This window comes from Pseudophryne corroboree, chromosome 4 (genome assembly GCF_028390025.1).
Source record: "Pseudophryne corroboree isolate aPseCor3 chromosome 4, aPseCor3.hap2, whole genome shotgun sequence".
NCBI classification, from domain to species: Eukaryota; Metazoa; Chordata; class Amphibia; order Anura; family Myobatrachidae; genus Pseudophryne; species Pseudophryne corroboree.
In genome coordinates, this window is record NC_086447.1 from 244,558,161 (window position 1) to 244,585,224 (window position 27,064).

General features: G+C 46.2%; 1 protein-coding gene across 3 annotated transcripts in view; it reads right to left on the minus strand.

The window, feature by feature from the left end:
* The window catches only part of TRPC1 (transient receptor potential cation channel subfamily C member 1), a 394,953-nt gene that overhangs the window by 98,259 nt on the left and 269,630 nt on the right, over positions 1–27,064 (minus strand). For all 3 annotated transcript variants that reach the window (XM_063915992.1, XM_063915990.1, XM_063915991.1), the window contains one exon: positions 20,857–21,000. In XM_063915992.1, the coding sequence (XP_063772062.1) occupies positions 20,857–21,000 (144 nt within the window). The remainder of the gene's footprint in view (positions 1–20,856; positions 21,001–27,064) is intronic.

The following is a 27,064-nucleotide window of genomic DNA, read 5'->3' on the forward strand; positions in this document are numbered from 1 at the left end:
GTGACCATCCAGGCTGTACCTGTGATCGTCCCTCTGGAGCTAATGTCCAGTAGCCAAGAAGCCAATCCATCCTGCACGCAGGTGAGTTCACTTCTTCTCCCCTAAGTCCCTCGTTGCAGTGATCCTGTTGCCAGCAGGACTCACTGTAAAATAAAAAACCTAAACTAAACTTTTCTAAGCAGCTCTTTAGGAGAGCCACCTAGATTGCACCCTTCTCGGCCGGGCACAAAAATCTAACTGAGGCTTGGAGGAGGGTCATAGGGGGAGGAGCCAGTGCACACCACCTGATCCTAAAGCTTTACTTTTTGTGCCCTGTCTCCTGCGGAGCCGCTATTCCCCATGGTCCTTTCAGGAACCCCAGCATCCACTAGGACGATAGAGAAATGCTATTTACACACAACTCTTACAGTATTATTATATGTACGGATTTGCCTTACAGCAAAATGTAACTTTAGTTTGCTTGCAGGTGTCACGAGACCATGAAGGCTGTGCCGAATCTCTATAGCAATGTTTTAATCAGCCTGACCACCAGGGCCGGATTAACAATGGGGCGTTTGGAGCTGCAGCTCCAGGCCCTCCCATAAAAATAGGCCCACAGCCTCACCTGCAATGATGTGCAGCCAGTGTTGACAGGTGAAAACAAATCCTGTCACACGAGGCTGAGGACAGACTCGCCACTAACAGCCCAGCTCACCTCCCGGTCTGCTCCGCTCCCACCTCCCCTCCTCAGCCCGCAGCAACAGAAATCCCATCCACCCCGAAAACATCCTGAAGCTCCGCCCCCAGCCACCCGAACCTTCACCCCCAGCCGCCCGAAGCTCTGTCCCCCAGCCGCCCGAAGCTCCGCCCCAGCTGTCTGAAGTTCCGCCCCCTCCCTCGCTGCACCGAACAGCAGAGACTGCGGACACTATACCACCCCCCTCTCCTCTGGATGTAGCTCCCGCCTTCTGCACAGAGCTAGGACCGCAGAAGATGTGGGGGGGAGAGGGGAGAGGATCTGCAGACTCAGTGGTCCCACAACCGCAGTGATGTGATGAGGCTGCCAGAAGACAGCAGCCGTGGAGTCAGTCACACCTTCGCTCTGCTGTGTTGGCTCCACCTTGTAAAAGGGACTTCTGCTTCCTCACCCACTGCGGATCCCACTCAGACTAGGTGAGTGTGCATACAGTAGCCTACACTTTTTCTTTATCCCACCACTTACACCCCCCACTCCAGTTTGTGTGTTTTGTGCCCATTCCTCTATGTTTTACTTCATTCAGTGCTGCTCTCACCCCCTCCTCTCTCTCTATTCCCTATCCCTTCCCCATCCTCCCACTCTCTCTATTCCCTATCCCTCCCCCCTCTCTCTATTCCCTATCCCTCCCCCCTCCTCTCACTCTCTCTATTCCCTATCTCTCCCCCCTCTCTCTATTCTCTATCCCTCCCCCCTCCTCTCACTCTCTCTATTCCCTATCCCTCCCCCTCTCTCTCTATTACCTATCCCTCCCCACTCCTCTCACTCTCTCTATTCCCTATCCCTCCCCCATCTCTCTATTCCCTATCCCTCCTCCCTCCTCTCACTCTCTCTATTCCCTATCACTCCCCCTCTCTCTCTATTCCCTACCCTCCCCCTCCTCTTGCTCTCTCTCTATTCCTCCCCCTCCTCTTGCTCTCTCTCTATTGCCTATCCCTCCCCCCTCCTCTCGCGCTCTCTCTCTTTTCCCTATCCCTCCCCCTCCTCCCACTCTTTTTATTTTATCCCTCCCCCTCCTCTCTCTCTCTCTCTATTCCCTATCCCTCCCTCTCCTCACTCGCTCTCTCTATTCCCTATCCCTCCCCACTCCTCTCGCTCACTCTCTCTATTCCCTATTCCTCCCCACTCCTTTCGCTCATTCTCTCTCTTCCCTATCCCTCCCCCTCCTGTCACTCTCTCTCTCTTTTCCCTATCCCTCCTCTCGCTCTCTCTCTATTCCCTATTCCTCCCCCCTCCTTTAACTTTCTCTGTTCCCTATCCTCCCCACTCCTCTCACTCGCTCTCTCTATTCCCTATCCCTCCCCCCACCTGTCGCTCTCTTTCTATTCCCTATCCCTCCCCCTCCTGTCGCTCTCTATTCCCTATCCCTCCTCTCGCTCTCTCTCTATTCCTTTTCCCTCCCCCCCCTTCTCTGGCCTTCTCTCTCTATTCCCTATCCCACCCCCAATCTCTCTATTCTCTGTCCCTCCCCTCCTCTCTCTATTCCCTCTACTCTCGCTCTCTCTCTATTCCCTATCCCTCCCTCTCTATTCCCTATTCCTCCCCCCTCCTTTAACTTTCTCTGTTCCCTATCCTCCCCACTCCTCTCACTCGCTCTCTTTATCCCCTATCCCTCCCCCCACCTGTCGCTCTCTCTCTATTCCCTATCCCTCCCCCTCCTGTCGCTCTCTATTCCCTATCCCTCCTCTCGCTCTCTCTTCCTTTTCCATCCCCCCCTCCTCTGGCCTTCTCTTTCTATTCCCTATCCCTCCCCCCCCTCTCTCTCTCTCTATTCCCTATCCCTCCCCCTCTCTCTCTCTTTCTCTCTATTCCCTATCCCTCTCCACTCCTCTCCATCTCTCTCTATTTCCTATCCCTCTCTCCCCCTCTCTCTCCTTCTCTCTTCCTCTCTCTCTCTCTGTTTTGTTTTTATCTAGGGCTATTTTTGGACCAGAAAACCCCAGAACACCGTTCCTAAAGGTCTTTTCTAAAATGACATCATCAGGAACGGCGTTCCAGGATGTCTGTGGCCTACCCTGCTGCTGCCGCCACATCCCGTATCTGAAGGGAGGAGAGCACAGCGTGCATCTCTCCTGTGTGCATACAGTAGCTTACACTTTTTCGGGAATTTAAAATGTAGCTCAGCCGTCAGCCAATCAGAGCTCGTGGACCGCAGCGGTGGCTCATGATTGGCTGCTGCCCCACAAGCTTTGATTGGCTCACAAGCAGGCGCCATATTTCAAATGGCTGCCGGAAACGTGACAGACTGACACAGTGAGGGGCAGGAGAGACACGCACTGTGCTCTCCTCCCTTCTCTTCAGACACTGGAATAGGCAGCAGGAGCAGCAGCAGCAGCGGAGTTGAGCACTATACTAGGGGCATTGTGTATCTGGTGCTACTGGGGGCATTGTGTAACTGGCACTGCTGGGGGCATTGTGTAACTGGCACTACTGGGGGCACTGTGTAACTGGCACTACTGGGGGCACTGTGTAACTGTTACCACTGGGGGCACTGTGTATCTGGCAGTACTGGGGGCATTGTGTATCTAGCACTACTGGGGGCATTGCGCAACTGGCATTACTGGGGGCATTGTGTTACTGGTACTACTGGGGGCATTGTGTAACTGGCACTACTGGGGGCATTGTGTAACTGGCACTACTGGGGGCAGTATGTGTATATATTGAACTACTTGGGGTATTATGTGTTTAAAAAAAATAATATAATGTATATAATGGACACTATTGTGCAGTGTAATGTGAATTAGTGCTATACATCACTCTTGAGCGGTGCCATAAATTCCAATAACTACTGATTATCGATAGATACTGTCAAAGTCAAAAATATTACATAGAGAGAACATACAAACTGCACACATTTAAGTCGCTATACTTGCAAATATGCGCAGCGAGCACAGCAATATATAGTAACACACGCATTTGCTCGGACATGGCACGGAGATGGATTCGGCGCTTGTTTCATACAGTACATGGTTATAATAATGTCGGGCACCAGACATCATGGAGATTTAGAATTGGCTGATGAATTGATGTCATGAATGTGTATTATTTGAACAGAACCAGATGCGCCCGTCATGTTTGGTATTGAAGCAAGCAGAATGATGTGTGGGTTAGTTTGATGCTTGTTGTGAAGTTGTGGGACATTGCAGCGGATAGATATGATTATATGCATAAAAGCTAAGATCACTTAGTTAGAACAATGAATGATCAAGCCAACCATTTACTAAGTTTTCAGGGCTGAACCTGATCAGCATATACAAAGAGAATAGTGACTCAATCATAAAGGAGAGAGAGAGACCCCTCCCCCAGGAACAGACACACGGGAGAATAGTTCCTGTCGGGGGGGGGGTCGGGGTCAGTTGTGGGGGCCTCTGAGGACAGATATACTGTAACTCACTCACACAGCTACCTTACACACAGCAAGCATGGCTGGATCATCACCAGGCTCCTTACGAAAGGCTAAGTATCATAATCTCAATATCTCATGGCTGATTGGCATAGATTAGTTAGTTTGGAGATACAAATGGCTTAAGGTTAACGAGGTTTGGGCAGTTGTGTGATTGTTGGGTGTTTCTGTTGATACTCTGTGAAGTCTGTGATGAATTGGAACAGTAGACAATCTGTAGCATAGTATTTGTGGTATTTGTTTGCCTATGGTGATTTAAAATAGATTGTGCTGGTTTGTTATAATATATCTTGTTAATCATGAATAAGACCATGCAGTACTTTTGAATATGTGCTTGTAGCAATGGCAGGCTGATACTTGTGGGTACCTGGTGGTCTGGTCTTGTGATAGCTCATATACTCTGGTTATTGAGATACTGTGTTTGCTTGAAATTGTGAAAGGTGATTTAGATGGTTTGGAATTGTAAAATCAGAACATATGCATTGTTTTGAGGCTTGGACATTTTGGAATAAAATGGAGTCTTGTGTCTTCTGCTATGTGATTGTGGTGTAGCAGAGAGTGCCATGTGTTTGGACCTGCAAATCTAAAATGGCTGCTGCCGGGTGTTTTCCCCTCCCCCTTTCAACCATGTGTTGCAGTCTTTGGAATCATGGGAGTTTTCTCAAAATGGAGTCTAGCTTCCATCCCATGCGGTATTCAGCATTGACTAACTGCGCAGCGATTGTCTCTCACATGTGTAGTTTTATCTGCAACCATATTGTTCTTACTGTTATTGTGAGCCATTTCTCTCTCTCTCTCTTCTCCTCTTTCTCACTTATTTTCCCTTAAAACGTAATTGTATTGTATTGTATTTTATGTGTAGTAACTTGGTTAGATATTCTATGTTATTTTGGTAGTGCATAGCTTGTATTGTATTAATTCTTTTGCAAGTATAACATTCATAATATATATATAAGGCGTTAGACCCTAAGCACGATATCTGTGTATTTCTTATAGTGTTAAGTATTCTCAGAGCGCAGGTGACGCTCGAACAGCATTCGAGTTAATAAGGTTATACTGTGTTGCATTTACACTCTATCACTACACTAAGGTTTTACTGCATAATATACTGTTTATGGTTTAGATATAAAGGTTTAACATTGTGAGCGTCAGCGCCGCTGGTGATCTCCTCGTGGTCCCGAGCGTCCGCTACGCTATAGCGAATCATTACGATAGACGGCAGCCAATAGCGTGCCTGCCTGTGATCTCTTGGCCGTGAGCGAACGTGACGCTTGAGCGTCTCGACTACGGCTAAGCGATTGCTACGCAACGAGCGTACCCTTACGGTACTCCATACGTGAATAGCGTACAGTGTTCTTAGACCTCATAAAGGGTTTTATATAAGATAAATATTCAGCTTTATCAATTGGCAGCTCGTCCAGTCCTTCACATATCTCTGCTAGGTAATTTCAGCAGACATTATCCATCAGCAAAGGGCGGGAGATCATATTCTTCGCAGTGCTGACGGGATAAGCGTCTGCTTCGCTTAGTAAAGGGTGCTGAAGGAATCCGGGACCGGAGGTAAGAACAAAACGATAGTGTCTTTTTAAAACTGTTTATTTCTGTCTTGCGTACACACGCACGCATATCTGCATTTCTTTTCATTCGTGTATTTTCATATATCACTCTCCTGTTTACCATTGTATAATTGATAAACGTACTAAGAGAGATTTGCCGCTATTTCATAGTTAAAGAGTAAAGGTAATACAGTTAAGGTATAGAAATACACACAGCTCTACCTAAAGGTAAAAGGAGAGATTGGTGTGGTGTGCGGTAGATGATCGAGGATCATCTACATTGATAAAACGTGTTAGTTGTGTTACGGTGGACAAAGACTGGTGTACACGTGTCTCTAACAAAGGGAGAGACTCGCGTACGCAAAGGCCGACGCACGCAGCGTAAATTACGCAACGGAGCGTCTGGGTACGCCCACGTAACTCAAGTCACACGATAGTGTTGATTGTTAAGTAACGCAACAAGCAATAAATAGCGCAACAGGCGATAAGTAGCGCAAATCTATTTTAAATTCGAAATTTAAATTAACAGATTCTTCTCCTAATTTGTAACACATCTGGTCTAAAGAGAAATTTCTGCGCAGAAATAGAAATAGAAACAAAAGTGTATATGTGGTGAGTGAGTGTTTGTTTTTACAATTTTGAGGATTGAACCAAAAGAAATCATCGAGTTCTCGTGAAGGTACATACGTGTAAGTGACATGCACGGTGGCTAGGGAGGCATCCTTGGTTAAACATAAAATTTGAGCATTAGAGTATAGCAGACCAGGAGGTCATACTGTAGCAGACCAGGAGGTCATAACAGACCAGGAGGTCTAGGTACAGCAGACAAGGAAGTCCGCTATAGAGTCCACAGGCACAACACCAAAAAAAGGGTTGGTGCAACACCCATATAGGCCATACAAGCTCTTGCTGAAGGAATTCGCAGCCGCAATTTTCGATTCCGCTGGTCGCTCCGTACATAAGATTAGTTGCTTATGTGCTGAACGATTGTACCGCACGTAATTGTGTGCATTAGTAAACCTGACCGGTACTATTTGTGTACGAAGGTCATAAACGCTATTTGTACATTCTAACGTGATTTGTGTAATTTTTTATTTTTTCAAAAAGGGAAGTTCGCTGGTCACTCAGGAACTATCTGACAACCACACCTTTACTGGAAAGGGTTAATGCTCTGCGGATCACACTCACATGTTCCAGTAAACAAAGGTTAATAGGGGCCCTGGGTCGAGTACGCCAGCACTATATCAGTGTGAACAGGTCGTATTGGTCGGCGTGGGCGAGTGTGTGAGGTGCTCGGTAAACTTCACCGTCAACCTATCGTGAATATCTTGGTTTTTTGTAAGGGTCCGTAACACCTGCAAATTATGGGGGCCAGTTGTTCAGGAAGGGGGCGATCAACCTCGGTTCGGGTTGATTCTATAAACCGACCAGTCGGGTCGGCAAAGTACGTAATGTGTGAAAAATACGGAAGGCACACAGAAATTTTATGTGATGAATGGGAAAGAATGACAATGCATGACGGGGAGAAATTCCCAAGAATAGGTAGCTTCAGCCCAGAAGTGTTAATGAATTTAAGGAGAAGGATAGGTCTTATTAAACCAGCAAAGAGACGAATCAAACATTATGATTATTTGCAGTTATGGCAACAGGAAAGTGAATTGCAAAGAGATTTAATTGACTTATCTGACTCTTATCTTGAGAGGAGAGACATGGCAATGGAGAGGATTATGGTTGCGGAGAAAAGCACAAGGTTGAACAATAAAAACGCTCTTAGCAACTGTAGTATAGATGATAAGAATAAGTGTAATAAATGTAACAATGATAATTGTAATACTGTTAAATGTACAACTATTAACCTATGCAAGTTGCACCCCATGTCAAACTTCCCTCAGGAATACAAACAAGAAAGTGAGCCCAGAACAATGTCGGCACCTCTTCCAGAAGCCATCCTACAAGACATCCAGGTGGACGCGACCAAATCGGTAAAGGCAATAATCAAACCCCCTAACGGAGGGTCAGGTGAGGTCGTGTCCACAGGTACGTACAATGTTTTCTATCACGCACAAACAGATGTACCCCATATTGTAAGATCAACACAAAATGATGTAGTTGAGTTTGATCCGGTCAGGGTGATCACAGTCCCCAATGGGAAGACTGACGATCAGGGAATCATTCCCGTCAAGGACAGTGCAATGCGCTGTCTCTGGTCCCGGACCGAATTGAGATCAATTATGTCTGAATTTCCTGATCCTAGGAAAAATCTAGTAGCATGTCAAAGGTTTGTTAAAGAACTAGGAAACTCCACAGAACTCACCAACAAAGAGTGGCGAGCAGTGCTGAGGACATGTTTGCCCTCCAGTGTTGACCCTGAAAAGTTCATTGCTGATTGTAAATTAGACACGGAGGCACCTTGTACGGAGGAACACAATCAGGAATGTATTAAGCAGATCAACCAACAGTTAGAAGTATATTTCCCAGCCATTGTCGAGTGGAACAAAATCTTCTCCATAAGACAAAACGAAGGGGAAAGTATTTCTGATTATTTCAATCGAGCACTGCAAATGATGGCTAGAAACACTGGGATCACGGATATCAAGACAAATGCACAACATAAAGGAATAGCGGTTAAGGTATTAATGAATGGTTTAAAGGATGAATTAAGCACAAGGGTACAGACCACCAACCCAGACTGGAGAGATATCTCGGTGGCCGCATTAAGAGAGGCCGTCATTAATCATGATCAGAATATCACCAGATACAGAGAGTCACTGAGTGACAAGTTGATGACAACAAGTATACAGGCCCTAACCACAAGACCACTCCAACAAAAGCCCCACACCATTGCGAAAAATTCAAATATGGAAGTTTGTTATAATTGCCTGAAGGAAGGCAATTATGCAAGAGATTGCAGGTCTAGAAGCACACACAAGGTATATACACCCCCTAGACAACAACATAACCATGATATCCAAGGAAGCAGGGAAGTACAGGGAAAGCGGTTGATGGCACTGAACATCCAAGCGGTTGAGGAGGCATCAAGTCGACCGGAACCCCAGGCCCCTAGCACATGGAGAAAGCCAAGGATTTGTTATCATTGTAGAAGAGAAGGGCATTATGCCAGCAACTGTAATAACCCACATAAAGTCAGACCCCCTAGACCAAGAAATGAGCAAAATTATAACACACACAATTATAATCAGGGATCTTATAGGAAAAATTTTGGGCAACACCCATAATATGTAGTCAAGAAAGGTGATCACTAGGACGGATGGTAAGCCTGAGGTAACAGTTAATAAATTGGGAGGTCATTCACTGAAGACACAGGAATGATCAGGTGAAACGTTGTAAATGTATTTGTGAAAAATGTTTTTTTCTTTTTCTCTCTCCCCACCTCTGACGATTATTGGTAGGATTCAAACATTGCATATATACTTGGTCTTTGCAGAAGTCTACCAAACCCCAGCATGACCTATCCGCACCAATGTATTCTGGCCAGATACAGACAATGGAATATGGAAGTGCTGGGGGGAGGGACTGCGCAAGGAAACCATTGGACATGTAGATATGACAGCCTGATGATCTGACAATGGCCCTCATTCCGAGTTGATCGGTCGCAAGGCGAATTTAGCAGAGTTACACACGCTAAGCCGCCGCCTACTGGGAGTGTATCTTAGCATCTTAAAATTGCGACCGATGTATTCGCAATATTGCGATCACAAACTACTTAGCAGTTTTAGAGTAGCTCCAGACTTACTCTGCCTGTGCGATCAGTTCAGTGCTTGTCGTTCCTGGTTTGACGTCACAAACACACCCAGCGTTCGCCCAACCACTCCCCCGTTTCTCCGGCCACTCCTGCGTTTTTTCCGGAAACGGTAGCGTTTTCAGCCACACGCCCATAAAACGGCCTGTTTCCGCCCAGTAACACCCATTTCCTGTCAATCACATTACGATCGCCGGAGCGATGAAAAAGCCGTGAGTAAAAATACTATCTTCATAGCAAAGATACTTGGCGCAGTCGCAGTGCGAATATTGCGCATGCGCACTAAGCGGAATTTCACTGCGATGCGATGAAAAATACCGAGCGAACGACTCGGAATGAGGGCCAATGTTTTAGAAAATGTTTATGTTTGAAAAATGTTTCTTTTTTTTTTTTTTTTCTGTTGTTTATTGATGTGTTATGTTATATATACATATATGAATTGTTCTCTCTCTCTTTTGTTTTTTTTCCTCTCCCTCTTCTCACTCATGTTTTATGTTTTAAAGACGGTATGTCACACCTCAGTTAGACAAATGGTAATGCAAGATTTTTTTTGCTCCTTACAGAAAGATCGCTGGTTTGGAGGGAATATTGCATCACCGGAATGTTCGTTTGGAAGACTGAGAGACAACACCTTTGAGATGACAGCAGAACAAGAAGAACAACAAGACTAGAGAACTAATTATCGTAACAAGTTTCTCTCCCCCTCAAACTGTTTTTCTGTACCCCCATTACAAATTTCTTCTTTTCTCCTCCTGTAAGATGGACTTGCCCCAAGAGACTGTGATATGGATTTTCCTGTTGACCATGATGTTGACCAGAGCAGTCTGTTCCGGCGAGAGTACCAGTGAGGTCGAGAAAGGATCCAGAAAGGTCCCGATGACTGAGAGACGGAGGTGTAAATTTCCAATAGCAATACAACCACCAAGCAAAAGGCGAGTACCAGAAACGATCTAGCCATGTTATTTGTAAACATTTTTCTTTTAAGGATTGTTAGCTGAAGAAAACTGTATCTGTAGGCTCTGTAACAACGTAGTGGAGGATGGGTGCATTAAGAAATGCCAATCCAGTTTTAATATCCATATGGACCGGCATCCATTGAGTGACTATCACTCCTTAGTGGGTAGTGTGTTAAATAAAACAGATTGTTGGGTATGCTCTCAAGTACCTCAAGGTCATAGCAAATCAGGGCTAGTACCATTTCCTTTAACGTTAGGGGAGGTACTTGAGTTAAGTGGTGGGAGACCGGTGGACAGGAGGTTTAATATCTCCAGCCCTCCTAGTTTGAAGCTCCACCAATACCATGTGGATAGGTCCCTATTATGTTTTAACATCTCCAATCCCCGAAAGCCGGGAAATTGGGAAGTGTCATGGAGTAACCAAACCATGACCTTTTCATATAGAGCAGATAGAATGCCAACAGATACAGAGCTTATACGCCACATAGCCGGTAAGGAAAAATCTTTCCGATATAGGTATACCCTAGGAAATAGGATCACGAGAGTTGGAGAGGTATCTCTAGGATACAGTGCACAGATCGTACAAACTGATAGGTGTACTAAACAGATGGGAGAATTAGGGTTAGGAGAGTTCACATGGAAGATGTGTAATATGGTAATGTCCTACTCCGTCCCATATGTTCTCCCCGATGATGCATATTTCATATGCGGGAGGAAGGCGTATAAAGTGGCTTGCCCCAAACTCTGAAGGATTGTGTTATATTGGAAAAGTACTACCTGAGGTAATGAGTCTAAGGAGTGAGGAAATTGTAATTCCAATAGATTTGATTTATGACCCAACTGTAGAAACAATGATGTGATGAAAATGCGATTATACGGTCCGTTTCTTTCACCTGTTTTTCCGTTTCCTCCAAGGTAAAAAGACCCACTTGGACGAGGAATTTGATGAGCCGATATACAGACAACAGATGGATTAAAGAAGAAGTTTTGACAACCTGATACACAGATTTTTGATGAACTTTGCCATAGATCCCCAGTTTCCCTAGAAATTTTAAAATTACGCTAGCCCAACACTTTTGTAAATCTATGGACATTGACAAAGCTTTTGCTCGCACCTTATGGGCAAAAGCACAAAGAAGACTGCATTCAACAGACACCGAACAAGACTTCAACCGACAAATGTACATTAACCTGACATAGAATACCACTGCATTTACCATAAGTGTTCTTTATCTTCATCTCTACAACCTTCAGATAATTACACACATAGTATAGGGAATACAGGCACAGATATCAGCAATCACATATTCCCCCATTCATGTATCATCAACTAAAATGTGCTCCCCATTTTGTTACAACCAAAATCCGAAAAGAGCTCGGTAAAGTTTGACAGCCCATCCACAGACCCGTACCACGGGATAAGAAGGAATTCAAATGTATACTTCGCAATACCTCGAAGCTTGATTTAAAACATGTACGGCACGATGATACATGACCCCCAAACATGGATTCATACACACATGCTTCTGCTATCTCACTAGGTCATACCCTCTTCACACCTTCTCTTCTCTCCTCCCTTACCCAATCATAGAAATGTATTTACATATGACATATATTTTTCTCTTTTTGAAATGTTTTAGGAAGTGGCAGTTATTGGTGACTGCCAAAGGGTGGACTGTACAAAGTCAAAAATATTACATAGAGAGAACATACAAACTGCACACATTTAAGTCGCTATACTTGCAAATATGCGCAGCGAGCACAGCAATATATAGTAACACACGCATTTGCTCGGACATGGCACGGAGATGGATTCGGCGCTTGTTTCATACAGTACATGGTTATAATAATGTCGGGCACCAGACATCATGGAGATTTAGAATTGGCTGATGAATTGATGTCATGAATGTGTATTATTTGAACAGAACCAGATGCGCCCGTCATGTTTGGTATTGAAGCAAGCAGAATGATGTGTGGGTTAGTTTGATGCTTGTTGTGAAGTTGTGGGACATTGCAGCGGATAGATATGATTATATGCATAAAAGCTAAGATCACTTAGTTAGAACAATGAATGATCAAGCCAACCATTTACTAAGTTTTCAGGGCTGAACCTGATCAGCATATACAAAGAGAATAGTGACTCAATCATAAAGGAGAGAGAGAGACCCCTCCCCCAGGAACAGACACACAGGAGAATAGTTCCTGTCGGGGGGGGGTCGGGGTCAGTTGTGGGGGCCTCTGAGGACAGATATACTGTAACTCACTCACACAGCTACCTTACACACAGCAAGCATGGCTGGATCATCACCAGGCTCCTTACGAAAGGCTAAGTATCATAATCTCAATATCTCATGGCTGATTGGCATAGATTAGTTAGTTTGGAGATACAAATGGCTTAAGGTTAACGAGGTTTGGGCAGTTGTGTGATTGTTGGGTGTTTCTGTTGATACTCTGTGAAGTCTGTGATGAATTGGAACAGTAGACAATCTGTAGCATAGTATTTGTGGTATTTGTTTGCCTATGGTGATTTAAAATAGATTGTGCTGGTTTGTTATAATATATCTTGTTAATCATGAATAAGACCATGCAGTACTTTTGAATATGTGCTTGTAGCAATGGCAGGCTGATACTTGTGGGTACCTGGTGGTCTGGTCTTGTGATAGCTCATATGCTCTGGTTATTTAGATACTGTGTTTGCTTGAAATTGTGAAAGGTGATTTAGATGGTTTGGAATTGTAAAATCAGAACATATGCATTGTTTTGAGGCTTGGACATTTTGGAATAAAATGGAGTCTTGTGTCTTCTGCTATGTGATTGTGGTGTAGCAGAGAGTGCCATGTGTTTGGACCTGCAAATCTAAAATGGCTGCTGCCGGGTGTTTTCCCCTCCCCCTTTCAACCATGTGTTGCAGTCTTTGGAATCATGGGAGTTTTCTCAAAACGGAGTCTAGCTTCCATCCCATGCGGTATTCAGCATTGACTAACTGCGCAGCGATTGTCTCTCACATGTGTAGTTTTATCTGCAACCATATTGTTCTTACTGTTATTGTGAGCCATTTCTCTCTGTCTCTCTTCTCCTCTTTCTCACTTATTTTCCCTTAAAACGTAATTGTATTGTATTGTATTTTATGTGTAGTAACTTGGTTAGATATTCTATGTTATTTTGGTAGTGCATAGCTTGTATTGTATTAATTCTTTTGCAAGTATAACATTCATAATATATATATAAGGCGATAGACCCTAAGCACGATATCTGTGTATTTCTTATAGTGTTAAGTATTCTCAGAGCGTCGGTGACGCTCGAACAGCATTCGAGTTAATAAGGTTATACTGTGTTGCATTTACACTCTATCACTACACTAAGGTTTTACTGCATAATATACTGTTTATGGTTTAGATATAAAGGTTTAACATTGTGAGCGTCAGCGCCGCTGGTGATCTCCTCGTGGTCCCGAGCGTCCGCTACGCTATAGCGAATCATTACGATAGACGGCAGCCAATAGCGTGCCTGCCTGTGATCTCTTGGCCGTGAGCGAACGTGACGCTTGAGCGTCTCGACTACGGCTAAGCGATTGCTACGCAACGAGCGTACCCTTACGGTACTCCATACGTGAATAGCGTACAGTGTTCTTAGACCTCATAAAGGGTTTTATATAAGATAAATATTCAGCTTTATCAATACCATAGAAATATTTTCTTGCTGTCTGATTTTTTTTAAATTCCAGAAGCCATGGTGTGTGGCTGTGATGTCTTCTGTATTTTATGGTGGTAGTTGGAGTTGTCTATTTTATATTGGTTTACAATGTTCTTTGTATTGTGTGGTGGTCAATTGGATGCTTGGTATATAACATGACAGACACTACGGTGCTCTCTGTTTTATCAACGGCCGCTGATGCTCTCTGTATATTATGAATGTCACTGTAATGCTCTCTAGATTATCTAGTAGTCACTGTAAAGCACTATGTATTATATGGCATTCACTTCAATGCTCTCTGTATTATATGGCTGCCAGTGCAATGCTATCTGTATTTTATGGTGGTCACTGTAATGATCTCTGCATTATTAAATAAGATTTTACTTACCGATAAATCTATTTCTCGTAGTCCGTAGTGGATGCTGGGGACTCCGTCAGGACCATGGGGAATAGCGGCTCCGCAGGAGACAGGGCACAAAAAGTAAGCTTTTAGGATCACATGGTGTGTACTGGCTCCTCCCCCCATGACCCTCCTCCAAGCCTCAGTTAGGTACTGTGCCCGGACGAGCGTACACAATAAGGAAGGATCTTGAATCCCGGGTAAGACTCATACCAGCCACACCAATCACACCGTACAACCTGTGATTTGAACCCAGTTAACAGTATGATAACAACGAAGGAGCCTCTGAAAAGATGGCCCACAACAATAACAACCCGATTTTTGTAACAATAATTATGTACAAGTAATGCAGACAATCCGCACTTGGGATGGGCGCCCAGCATCCACTACGGACTACGAGAAATAGATTTATCGGTAAGTAAAATCTTATTTTCTCTAACGTCCTAGTGGATGCTGGGGACTCCGTCAGGACCATGGGGATTATACCAAAGCTCCCAAACGGGCGGGAGAGTGCGGATGACTCTGCAGCACCGAATGAGAGAAACTCCAGGTCCTCCTCAGCCAGGGTATCAAATTTGTAGAATTTTACAAACGTGTTCCCCCCTGACCACGTAGCTGCTCGGCAAAGTTGTAAAGCCGAGACCCCTCGGGCAGCCGCCCAAGATGAGCCCACCTTCCTTGTGGAATGGGCATTTACAGATTTTGGCTGTGGTAGGCCTGCCACAGAATGTGCAAGCTGAATTGTACTACAAATCCAACGAGCAATAGTCTGCTTAGAAGCAGGAGCACCCAGCTTTTTGGGTGCATACAATATAAACAGCAAGTCAGACTTTCTGACTCCAGCCGTCCTGGAATTATATATATATATATATATATATATATATATTTTCAGGGCCCTGACAACGTCTAGTAACTTGGAGTCCTCCAAGTCCCTAGTAGCCGCAGGCACCACAATAGGTTGTTTCAGGTGAAACGCTGACACCACCTTAGGAAGAAACTGGGGACAAGTCCTCAGTTCTGCCCTGTCCGAATGGAAAATTAAATATGGGCTTTTGTAAGACAAAGCCGCCAATTCTGACAATCGCCTGGCCGAGGCCAGGGCCAACAGCATGGTCACTTTCCATGTGAGATATTTCAAATCCACAGATTTGAGCGGTTCAAACCAATATGATTTGAGGAATCCCAACACTACGTTGAGATCCCACGGTGCCACTGGAGGCACAAAAGGGGCTGTATATGCAATACTCCCTTGACAAACGTCTGGACTTCAGGAACCGAAGCCAATTCTTTCTGGAAGAAAATCTACAGGGCCGAAACTTGAACCTTAATGGACCCCAATTTGAGGCTCATAGACACTCCTGTTTGCAGGAAGTGCAGAAATCGACCTAGTTGAAATTTCTTCGTGGGGCCTTCCTGGCCTCACCCATGCAACATATTTTCACCACATGTGGTGATAACGTTGTGCGGTCACCTCCTTCCTGGCTTTGACCAGGGTAGGTATGACCTCTTCCGAAATGCCTTTTCCCTTAGGATCCGGCGTTCAACCGCCCTGCCGTCAAACGCAGCCGCGGTAAGTCTTGGAACAGACATGGTACTTGCTGAAGCAAGTCCCTTCTTAGCTCCCGAGGCCATTAGTCCTCTGTGAGCATCTCTTGAAGTTCCGGGTACCAAGTCCCTCTTGGCCAATCCGGAGCCACGAGTATAGTTCTTACTCCTCTACGTCTTATAATTCTCATTACCTTGGTTATGAGAAGCAGAGGAGGGAACACATACACCGACTGTTACACCCACGGTGTTACCAGGACGTCCACAGCTATCGCCTGAAGGTCTCGTGACCTGGCGCAATACCTGTCCCGTTTTTTGTTCGGGCGGGACGCCATCATGTCCACCTTTGGTCTTTCCCAACGGTTCACAATCATGCGGAAAACTTCCCGATGAAGTTCCCACTCTCCCGGGTGGAGGTCGTGCCTGCTGAGGAAGTCTGCTTCCCAGTCGTCCACTCCCGGAATGAACACTGCTGACAGTGCTATCACATGATTTTCCGCCTAGCGAAAAATCCTTGCAGTTTTGCCACTGCCCTCCTGCTTCTTGTGCCGCCGTTTCTGTTTACGTGGGCGACTGCCGTGATGTTATCCCACTGGATCAATACCGGCTGACCTTGAAGCAGAGGTCTTGCTAAGCTTAGAGCATTATAAATTTGCTCTTAGCTCCAGTATATTTATGTGGAGAGAATTCTCCAGACTTGATCACACTCCCTGGAAATTTTTTCCCTGTGTGACTGCTCCCCAGCCTCTCAGGCTGGCCTCCGTGGTCACCAGCATCCAATCCTGAATGCCGAATCTGCGGCCCTCTAGAAGATGAGCACTCTGTAATCACCACAGGAGAGACACCCTTGTCCTTGGATATAGGGTTATCCGCTGATGCATCTGAAGATGCGATCCGGACCATTTGTCCAGCAGATCCCACTGAAGAGTTCTTGCGTGAAATCTGCCGAATGGAATCGCTTCGTAATAAGCCACCATTTTTACCAGGACTCTTGTGCAATGATGCACTGACACTTTTCCTGGTGTTAGGAGGATCCCGATTAGCTCGGATAACTCCCTGGCTTTCTCCTCTGGGAGAAACACCTTTTTCTGGACTGTGTCCAGAATCATCCCTAGGACCAGCAGACGTGTCGTCGGAACAACTGCGGTTTTGGAATATTTAGAATCCACCCGTGCTGTCGTAGAACTACTTGAGATAGTGCTACTCCGACCTCCGACTGTTCTCTGGACCTTGTTCTTATCAGGAGGTCGTCCATTTTCTTTGAAGACGAATCCTCATTTCGGTCATTACCTTGGTAAGGACCCGGGGTGCCTTGGACAATCCAACGGCATCGTCTGAAACTGATAGTGACAGTTCTGTACCACGAACCTGAGGTACCCTTGGTGAGAAAGGCAAATTTTGGGACATGGAGGTAAGCATCCCTGATGTCCCGGGACACCATATAGTCCCCTTCTTCCCGGTTCGCTATCACTGCTCTGAGTGACTGCATCTGGATTTGAACCTTTGTAAGTGTTCAAATATTTCAGATTTAGAATAGGTCTCACCTAGCCTTCTGGCTTCAGTACCACCATATAGTGTGGAATAATACCCCTTTCCTTGTTGTAGGAGGGGTAATTTTATTATCACCTGCTGGGAATACAGCTTGTGAATTGTTTTCAATACTGCCTCCCTGTCGGAGGGAGACATTGGTACAGCAGACTACAGGAACCTGCGAGGGGGAAACGTCTCGACATTCCAATCTGTACCCCTTGGATACTACTTGTAGGATCCAGGGGTCCTGTACGGTCCCAGCGTCATGCTGAGAACTTGGTAGAAGCGGTGGAGGGCTTCTGTTCCTGGGAATGGGCTGCCTGCTGCAGTCTTCTTCCCTTTCCTCTATCCCTGGGCAGATATGACTCTTATAGGGACGAAAGGACTGAGGCTGAAAAGACGGTGTCTTTTTCTGCAGAGATGTGACTTAGGGTAAAAAACGGTGGATTTTCCAGCAGTTGCCGTGGCCACCAGGTCCCATGGACCGACCCCAAATAATTCCTCCCCTTTATACGGCAATACATCTTTGTGCCGTTTGGAATCTGCATCACCTGACCACTGTCGTGTCCATAAACATCTTCTTGCAGATATGGACATCGCATTTACTCTTGATGCCAGAGTGCAAATATCCCTCTGCGCATCTCGCATATATAGAAATGCATCCTTTAAATGCTCTATAGTCAATAAAATACTGTCCCTGTCAAGGGTATCAATATTTTTAGTCAGGGAATCCGACCAAGCCACCTCAGCTCTGCACATCCAGGCTGAGGCAATCGCTGGTCGCAGTATAACACCAGCATGTGTGTGTATACTTTTTAGGATATTTTCCAGCCTCCTATCAGCTGGCTCCTTAAGTACGGCCCTATCTGTAGATGGTACCGCCACTTGTTCTGATAAGCATGTGAGCGCCTTATCCACCCTAAGGGGTGTTTCCCAACGCGCCCTAACTTCTGGCGGGAAAGGGTATACCGCCAATAATTTTCTATCGGGGGAAACCCACGCATCATCACACTTCATTTAATTTATCTGATTCAGGAAAAACTACAGGTAGTTTTTTCACATCCCACATAATACCCTTTTTTGTGGTACTTGTAGTATCAGAAATATGTAACACCTCCTTCATTGCCCTTAACGTGTGGCCCTAAAGGAAAATACGTTTGTTTCTTCACCGTCGACACTGAAATCAGTGTCCGTGTCTGGGTCTGTGTCGACCGACTGAGGTAAATGGGCGTTTTACAGCCCCTGACGGTGTTTGAGACGCCTGGAGAGGTACTAATTTGTTCGCCGGCCGTCTCATGTCGTCAACCGGCTTGCAGCGTGTTGACATTATCACGTAATTCCATAAATAAGCCATCCATTCCGGTGTCGACTCCCTAGAGAGTGACATCACCATTACAGGCAATTTGCTCCGCCTCCTCACCAACATTTTCCTCATACATGTCGACACACACGTACCGACATACAGCACACACATAGGGAATGCTCTGATAGAGGACAGGACCCACTAGCCCTTTGGGGAGACAGAGGGAGAGTTTGCCAGCACACACCAAAACGCTATAATTATACAGGGACAACCTTTATATAAGTGTTCCTCCCTTATAGCATTTTAATATATATTCATATCGCCAAATCAGTGCCCCCCCTCTCTGTTTTAACCCTGTTTCTGTAGTGCAGTGCAGGGGAGAGCATGGGAGCCTTCCCACCAGCATTTCTGTGAGGGAAAATGGCGCTGTGTGCTGAGGAGAATAGGCCCCGCCCCCTTTTCGGCGGGCTTCTTCTCCGGAGTTTGTGATATCTGGCAGGGGTTAAATACATCCATATAGCCTCAAGGGCTATATGTGATGTATTTTTCGCCATACAGGTATTATACATTGCTGCCCAGGGCGCCCCCCCCCCCGCGCCCTGCACCCTCCGTGACCGCTGTGTGAAGTGTGCTGACAACAATGGCGCACAGCTGCAGTGCTGTGCGCTACCTGATGAAGACTGAAGGTCTTCTGCCGCCTGGTTCCGGACCTCTTCAATCTTCAGCATCTGTAAGGGGGGTCGGCGGCGCGGCTCCGGGACGAACCCCAGGGCGAGACCTGTGTTCCGACTCCCTCTGGAGCTAATGGTGTCCAGTAGCCTAAGAAGCCAATCCATCCTGCACGCAGGTGAGTTCACTTCTCTCCCCTAAGTCCCTCGTAGCAGTGAGCCTGTTGCCAGCAGGACTCACTGAAAATAAAGAACCTAAAAACTTTTTCTAAGCAACTCTTTAAGAGAGCCACCTAGATTGCACCCTGCTCGGACGGGCACAAAAACCTAACAGAGGCTTGGAGGAGGGTCATGGGGGGAGGAGCCAGTACACACCATGTGATCCTAAAAGCTTACTTTTTGTGCCCTGTCTCCTGCGGAGCCGCTATTCCCCATGGTCCTGACGGAGTCCCCAGCATCCACTAGGACGTTAGAGAAATTTAATTTATTGCAATGGCTAGGTATGCAGGATGAACACTAATATAAATATGGAGAAACCGTGACACAGGCCATACCCCCCCTATATAGACCATGCCCACACATCACTAGTCATACCACCACAGCGCTTTTCATACCTGCCGCGGCACACACTAGGCCTTTACTGTTTGTCAGCTCCAGGCCCATGAGGACCTTAATCTGGCACTGCTGACCACAATAGACTACAAGCCATCTGATTGCATACTGTAGGCTGCAGCACATCTAAGATCTTTGCACCATGTTTTAAAGTAACTTCTACAATATTACAAATAAATCAAATTGGGATTTTAATCAATAAATCTGTTTTTCTGTTAGTGCACTGACGAGCAAGCAAGCCACCACATTATAGAGCATCAGAATACATAATCGGAGAAAAATATGTACCTGGCCTAGACCTGTATATTTTATTTCATATGTTCTTACCTTGTTCCTATAAACTACACAGAAATGTACCTTTTCTATGCCAAGAAAGCGAGGTGAGGTGAAAGGAAACATAGCTGAAAAGATACTAATAATCTATTTTCCCTTGTGATGTTGGAGTATTAAACATAGTGCAAAGCAAACTAATTACATTGCATAGGTCTATAAACTAATGGTATAAGGAAAATAATACCCCAACTGATTTTAAATTGTCTTACTATTATATTAACAGGAAGTGATCAACATCCAACACACAGAAATTCTCCCCACACAATTCTAAAAGATAAACAGTCGGCCTCTTTACTGCCACCGTGTGTTTAAAAGCCTTTGTTGCAACTGATTAACAAATACAGTATGTCTGCACAGGAGTTACCTGCAAAGGGCCCAGGATAGAACTGGTCGTGTACATGAAAAATAGACGGAGGTAACTGAGCACATTGCTAAAAGCAAAAAGACCCTCGGCCACCAGTGTGGGATGGCAAGCGTCCCAGTCCTTCCTTTCCGCAATACGGTGAAACTATCAAAAAGACAGAGAAAACAAAGTTTATCACTTGGTGATCTTTTAAAGCTGTTGAACTCATCAGTCAGCGGGATTCTCTGATGAAACTAGATTACCGGAGAAACTATTTAGAATTACTTTGGAGACTGGTAATTATCACAGAGGAGTGCTTAGGAGACCAGCATTCAGATTTACATGAGGACTCCCATCCATTGCTGATCTGAGGTTACTGTGAAACTGAAAATATTAGCCACTATGGGCCTGATTCAAAGGTGGATGCAGAAATGCTCGCAGCAGCATCTATTGGCAGTCACCGATCTGTGACTTTATGTAAATGCTGAATGTGCAAGGACTGAGAGGCCCACTGTCAGCATCTGTGCACGCAGTAATACTGATTTGGTGTGTCCTTATGCACTATTAGTTGCACCATCTAAACTTGAACCAGCCCCATGGCAGGTGCAGAGTCTCCGTCTGACTATGGCCTCCTATTCCTGTCGCGGTGTATCTGAGTACGCAGTAACTTTCACTGGCACGCCCCCGACACTCCCATAACACACCCACTGATCGGACCATGTGTGCGTGCATTTCTGGCCACCCCCAAGTCACCGCCCAGGAGCAGCCAGCACTTCTCCACAACATTACCAATGCCATGGATCTTGGTTGTAACAGCGCCTCCGTGCGTGCACTGTGTGATGGGTGCGCTGTAGGAGTTTTTGTTTTTGTGGGGGGGGGGATTTTGCACAGTTGCAATAAATAGTTCAACTACATGTACAGTTTGCATGCAGCTCTGACACAGGCTCTATATCTCCTAATGCTTTATTCATCACCGCTCCCATAAGCTTGGATGAGAGGAGCTTGTGTTTGGGGTACAGCACTACGACATAATGTGCAGTTATTGGGTCAAAAAGCTGGCACACAGGAGAGGCTCGAGTATCTATTACAGACAGACAGACCTACTGGCCTAATTCAGACCTGATCGCAGCAGCAAATTTGTTAGCTAATGGGCAAAACCATGTGCGCTGCAGGGGGGGCAGATATAACATGTGCAGAGAGGTGGGGGGTGTTCAAACTGAAATCTAAATTGCAGTGTATAAATAAAGCAGCCAGTATTTACCCTGCACAGAAACAATATAACCCACCCAATTCTAACTCTCTCTGCGCATGTTATATCTGCCCCCCCCCTCCCTGCAGTGCACATGGGGGGGGGTGATTCAGACCTGATCGCACGCAGGCGTTTTTTTTTGCAGTGATGCGATCAGGTAATTGCCGCCTACAGGGGGAGGGGGTAGTTGTTGTGCAGTGGTGCAATCGCTTCTGCAGAGAGCTGCACAAACAAAAGTTTGTGCAGTCTCTGCACAGCTCAGGACTTACTCAGCAGCTGTGATGATCCAGCCAGGTGCTGACGTCAGAAACCCTCCCTCCAAACGGCCGGGCACGCCTGCATTTTTTCGGACACTCCCAAGAAACGGTCAGTTGACACCCGCAAACAGCCTCTTCCTGTCAATCTTCTTGCGATCGCCGGTGCGATCGCTTTCTTCATAAAATCCAACGCTGTCCGGCGATCCCCGTCACCAGCGGCCAACGAGCCTGCGCATTGCAGTGCATACGCATGTGCAGTTCAGTCCCGATTGCACCGCTGCAAAAAAAGCTAGCGTGCAATCTGGTCTGAATGACCCCCATTGTTTTGCCCATTAGCTAACAAATTTGCTGCTGCGATCAGTTCTTGAGACCGAAGAAGTACCACTGACCCTAAGCATGAGAAGACTCAATATTTTCAAATATTAAAAAATATATTAAGCTACCACCAGCAGTCTTCTTAATAGTTATTCATCTTTGCTTTAGAGACTCACAGTTCTGTAAATAGCAGCAGCTGAAACAACTAATTGTTTCAAGCAACAACCAAAAAAATAGGATTTTAATACCTACCGGTAAATCCTTTTCTCTTAGTCCATAGAGGATGCTGGGGACACTTCAAGAACCATGGGGTATAGACGGGATCCACAGGAGACATGGGCACTTTAAGACTTTCAAAGGGGTGTGAACTGGCTCCTCCCTCTATGCCCCTCCTCCAGACTCCAGTTATAGGAACTGTGCCCAGGGAGACGGACATTTAGAGGAAAAGGATTTATTGTTAAACTAAGGTGAGATACATACCAGCTCACACCTCAAGCACGCCGTACAACATGGCATTCAACAACGCAAGTAACCAGCATGAACAACACCAGCAACAGGCTGAACATAAACGTATCACAACAGGTGTATAACCATAACTAATAACTGCAGATACAGTACGCACTGGGACGGGCGCCCAGCATCCTCTACGGACTAAGAGAAAAGGATTTACCGGTAGGTATTAAAATCCTATTTTCTCATACGTCCTAGAGGATGCTGGGGACACTTCAAGAACCATGGGGTTTATACCAAAGCTCTAGAACGGGCGGGAGAGTGCGAAAGACTCTGCAGCACCGACTGACCAAACATGAGGTCCTCATCAACCAGGGTATCAAACTTGTAGAACTTAGCAAATGTGTTTGAACCCGACCATGTAGCCGCTCGGCAAAGTTGTAAAGCCGAGACCCCTCGGGCAGCCGCCCAGGATGAGCCCACCTTTCTGGTAGAATGGGCCTTCACCGATTTCGGTAACTGCAATCCAGCCGTTGAATGGGCCTGCTGAATCGTATGACAGATCCAGCGCGCAATAGTCTGCTTGGAAGCAGGAGCCCCAATTTTATTGTGAGCATATAGGACAAACAGAGCCTCTGTTTTCCTAAACTGAGCCGTTCGGCCGACATAAATTTTCAGAGCTCTTACTACATTGAGAAGCTTTGATTCCAGCAAGGCGTCAGTAGCCACTGTCACAACAATAGGCTGGTTCAAGTGGAACGATGAAACCACTTTCGGCAGAAACTGCTGACGAGTCCTCAATTCTGCTCTATCTTCATGGAAGATCAAATAAGGGCTCTTGTGAGACAAGGCCGCAAATTCAGACACCCGCCTAGCGGATGCCAAGGCCAACAGCATGACCACTTTCCAAGTAAGGAATTTCAACTCTACCTCCTGTAAAGGTTCAAACCAATGAGATTGAAGGAACTGCAACACCACGTTAAGATCCCATGGTGCCACAGGGGGCACAAAGGGAGGTTGGATGTGCAATACGCCTTTCACGAAAGTCTGAACTTCTGGAAAGGAGGCCAATTGTTTTTGGAAGAAAACCGATAAAGCCGAAATTTGAACTTTAATTGAGCCCAACTTTAGGCCCGCATCCACACCGGCTTGTAGAAAATGGAGAAAACGTCCTAACTGAAATTCTTCCGTAGGAGCTTTCTGGGATTCACACCAAGACACGTATTTTCTCCAAATACGGTGGTAATGTTTAGACGTTACTCCTTTCCTGGCCTGAATAAGAGTGGGGATGACTTCCTTGGGAATACCCTTTCGGGCTAGGATCCGGCGTTCAACCTCCAAGCCGTCAAACGAAGTCGCGGTAAGTCTTGGAACACGCACGGCCCCTGCCGTAATAGATCCTCCCTCAGAGGAAGAGGCCAGGGATCTCCTATGAGTAATTCCTGAAGATCTGGATACCAAGCCCTCCTTGGCCAATCTAGAACAATGAGGATCGCTTGAACCTTTGTTCTCCTTATGATCTTTATCACTTTTGGAATGAGTGGAAGCGGAGGAAACACGTACACCGACCGAAACACCCACGGTGTCACTAGGGCGTCCACTGCTATTGCTTGAGGGTCTCTCGACCTGGAACAATATCTCTGAAGTTTCTTGTTGAGGCGAGACGCCATCATGTCTATTTGAGGAATTCCCCAAAGACTTGTCACTTCTGCAAAGACCTCTTGATGAAGACCCCACTCTCCTGGATGGAGATCGTGTCTGCTGAGGAAGTCTGCTTCCCAGTTGTCCACTCGTAGAATGAAAATCGCTGACAGAGTGCTGGTATGTCTTCTCGCCCAACGGAGCACCTTTGTGGCCTCTGCCATTGCCGCTCTGCTCCTTGTTCCACCCTGGCGGTTTATGTACGCCACTGCTGTTATGTTGTCCGACTGAATCAAGATGGGTCGATTGCGAAGATTTACCACTTGCAGAAGGCCGTTGTGAATGGTCCTTAACTCCAGAACGTTTATGTGTAGACACATTTCCTGGCTTGACCATCTTCCCTGGAAGCTTTCCCCCTGCGTGACTGCTTCCCAGCCTCGGAGACTCGCATCCGTGGTCACTACGATCCAGTCCTGGACCCCGAACCTGCGTCCCTCTAGGAGGTGAAAGCTGTGCAGCCACCACAGGAGTGAGATTCTGGTCTTGGAGGACAGGGTTATCCTTCGGTGCATGTGCAGATGGGTACTGGACCACTTGTCCAATAGGTCCCACTGAAACACTATGGCATGGAATCTGCCAAACTGAATGGCCTCGTAGGCCGCCACCATCTTCCCCAGCAACCGAGTGCATTGGTGGATCGATACTCTTGCTGGTTTCAGAATTAGTTTGATCAGGTTCAGAATTTCCAGAGCCTTTTCCACTGGAAGAAAAACTCTCTGTAATTCTGTGTCCAGAATCATTCCCAAAAACGACAGCCGTCTCGTCGGAACCAACTGCGATTTTGGCAAGTTTAGGAGCCAACCATGTTGCTGCAGAATTGTCAGAGAGAGCGTAATGTTCTGCAGTAATTGGTCCCTGGATCTTGCCTTTATCAGGAGATCGTCCAAGTACGGGATAATTGTGACTCCTTGTTTGCGCAGGAGAACCATCATTTCGGACATTACTTTTGTGAAAACCCTCGGAGCAGTGGACAGACCAAACGGCAACGACTGAAATTGGTAATAACAATCCTGAACAGCAAACATCAGGTAAACCTGATGTGGAGGATAAATGGGAACATGTAAGTAGGCATCCTTTATGTCTACCAACACCATAAAATCCCCCTCCTCCAGACTGGAGATCACAGCCCGGAGAGATTCCATCTTGAATTTGAATCTTCTCAGGTAGAAATTGAGGGATTTGAGGTTCAGGATTGGTCTGACTGAGCCGTCCGGCTTCGGGACCACGAACAGGCTCGAATAAAAGCCTTCTCCCTGTTGTGATGGGGGAACCCTGACAATGACTTGATTGTGACACAATTTTTGTATTGCAGCGCATACCACTTCCCTGTCTGGAAGAGAAGCCGGTAAGGCAGATTAGAAAAATCGGTGAGGGGGGACATTTTGAAACTCCAGTTTGTACCCTTAGGACACTATTTCTAAAACCCATGGTTCCAGGCCCGAACGAGCCCAGAACTGACTGAAGAGCTTGAGACGTGCCCCCACCACTGGTGCGGACTCCTGCAGAGGAGCCCCAGCGTCATGCGGTGGACTTGGCAGAAGCCGGGGAGGACTTCTGCTCCTGGGAACCGGCCACGGCTGGTGATCGCTTACCCTTTCCCTTTCCTCTAGTAGCAAGGAAGGAAGACCCTCGGCCTTTTCTGTATTTATTGGGCCAAAAGGACTGCATCTGATAGTGTGCTTTCTTTTGTGGTGCAGGCACATAAGGTAAAAATGATGACTTACCCGCGGTAGCCGTAGATACCAACTCAGCGAGGCCGTCACCAAACAATACACCACCTTTATACGGTAGAGACTCCATAGCTTTCTTAGAGTCAGCATCAGCATTCCATTGATGAATCCACAATGCTCTCCTAGCTGAGACTGCCATGGCATTGGTCCGTGATCCCAAGAGGCCAATATCTCTTGCAGCTTCCTTTAGGTAGACTGCAGCGTCCCTAATATGACCTAGTGTCAGAAGAATGCTATCCCTATCCAGGGTATCCATTTCAGATGACAAGTTATCTGCCCATTTTTTGATAGCACTACTCACCCACGCAGATGCAATGGCTGGTCTGAGTAGCGTACCCGTGGTGATATAAATGGATTTCAATGTACTTTCCTGCCTACGATCCGCAGGATCCTTTAGGGCTGCCGTGTCAGGGGACGGAAGAGCTACCTTTTTGGACAGCCGTGATAAAGCTTTGTCCACAATGGGGGGTGACTCCCATTTTTCCCTATCCCCAGAGGGAAACAGATACGCCACTACAATCCTTTTG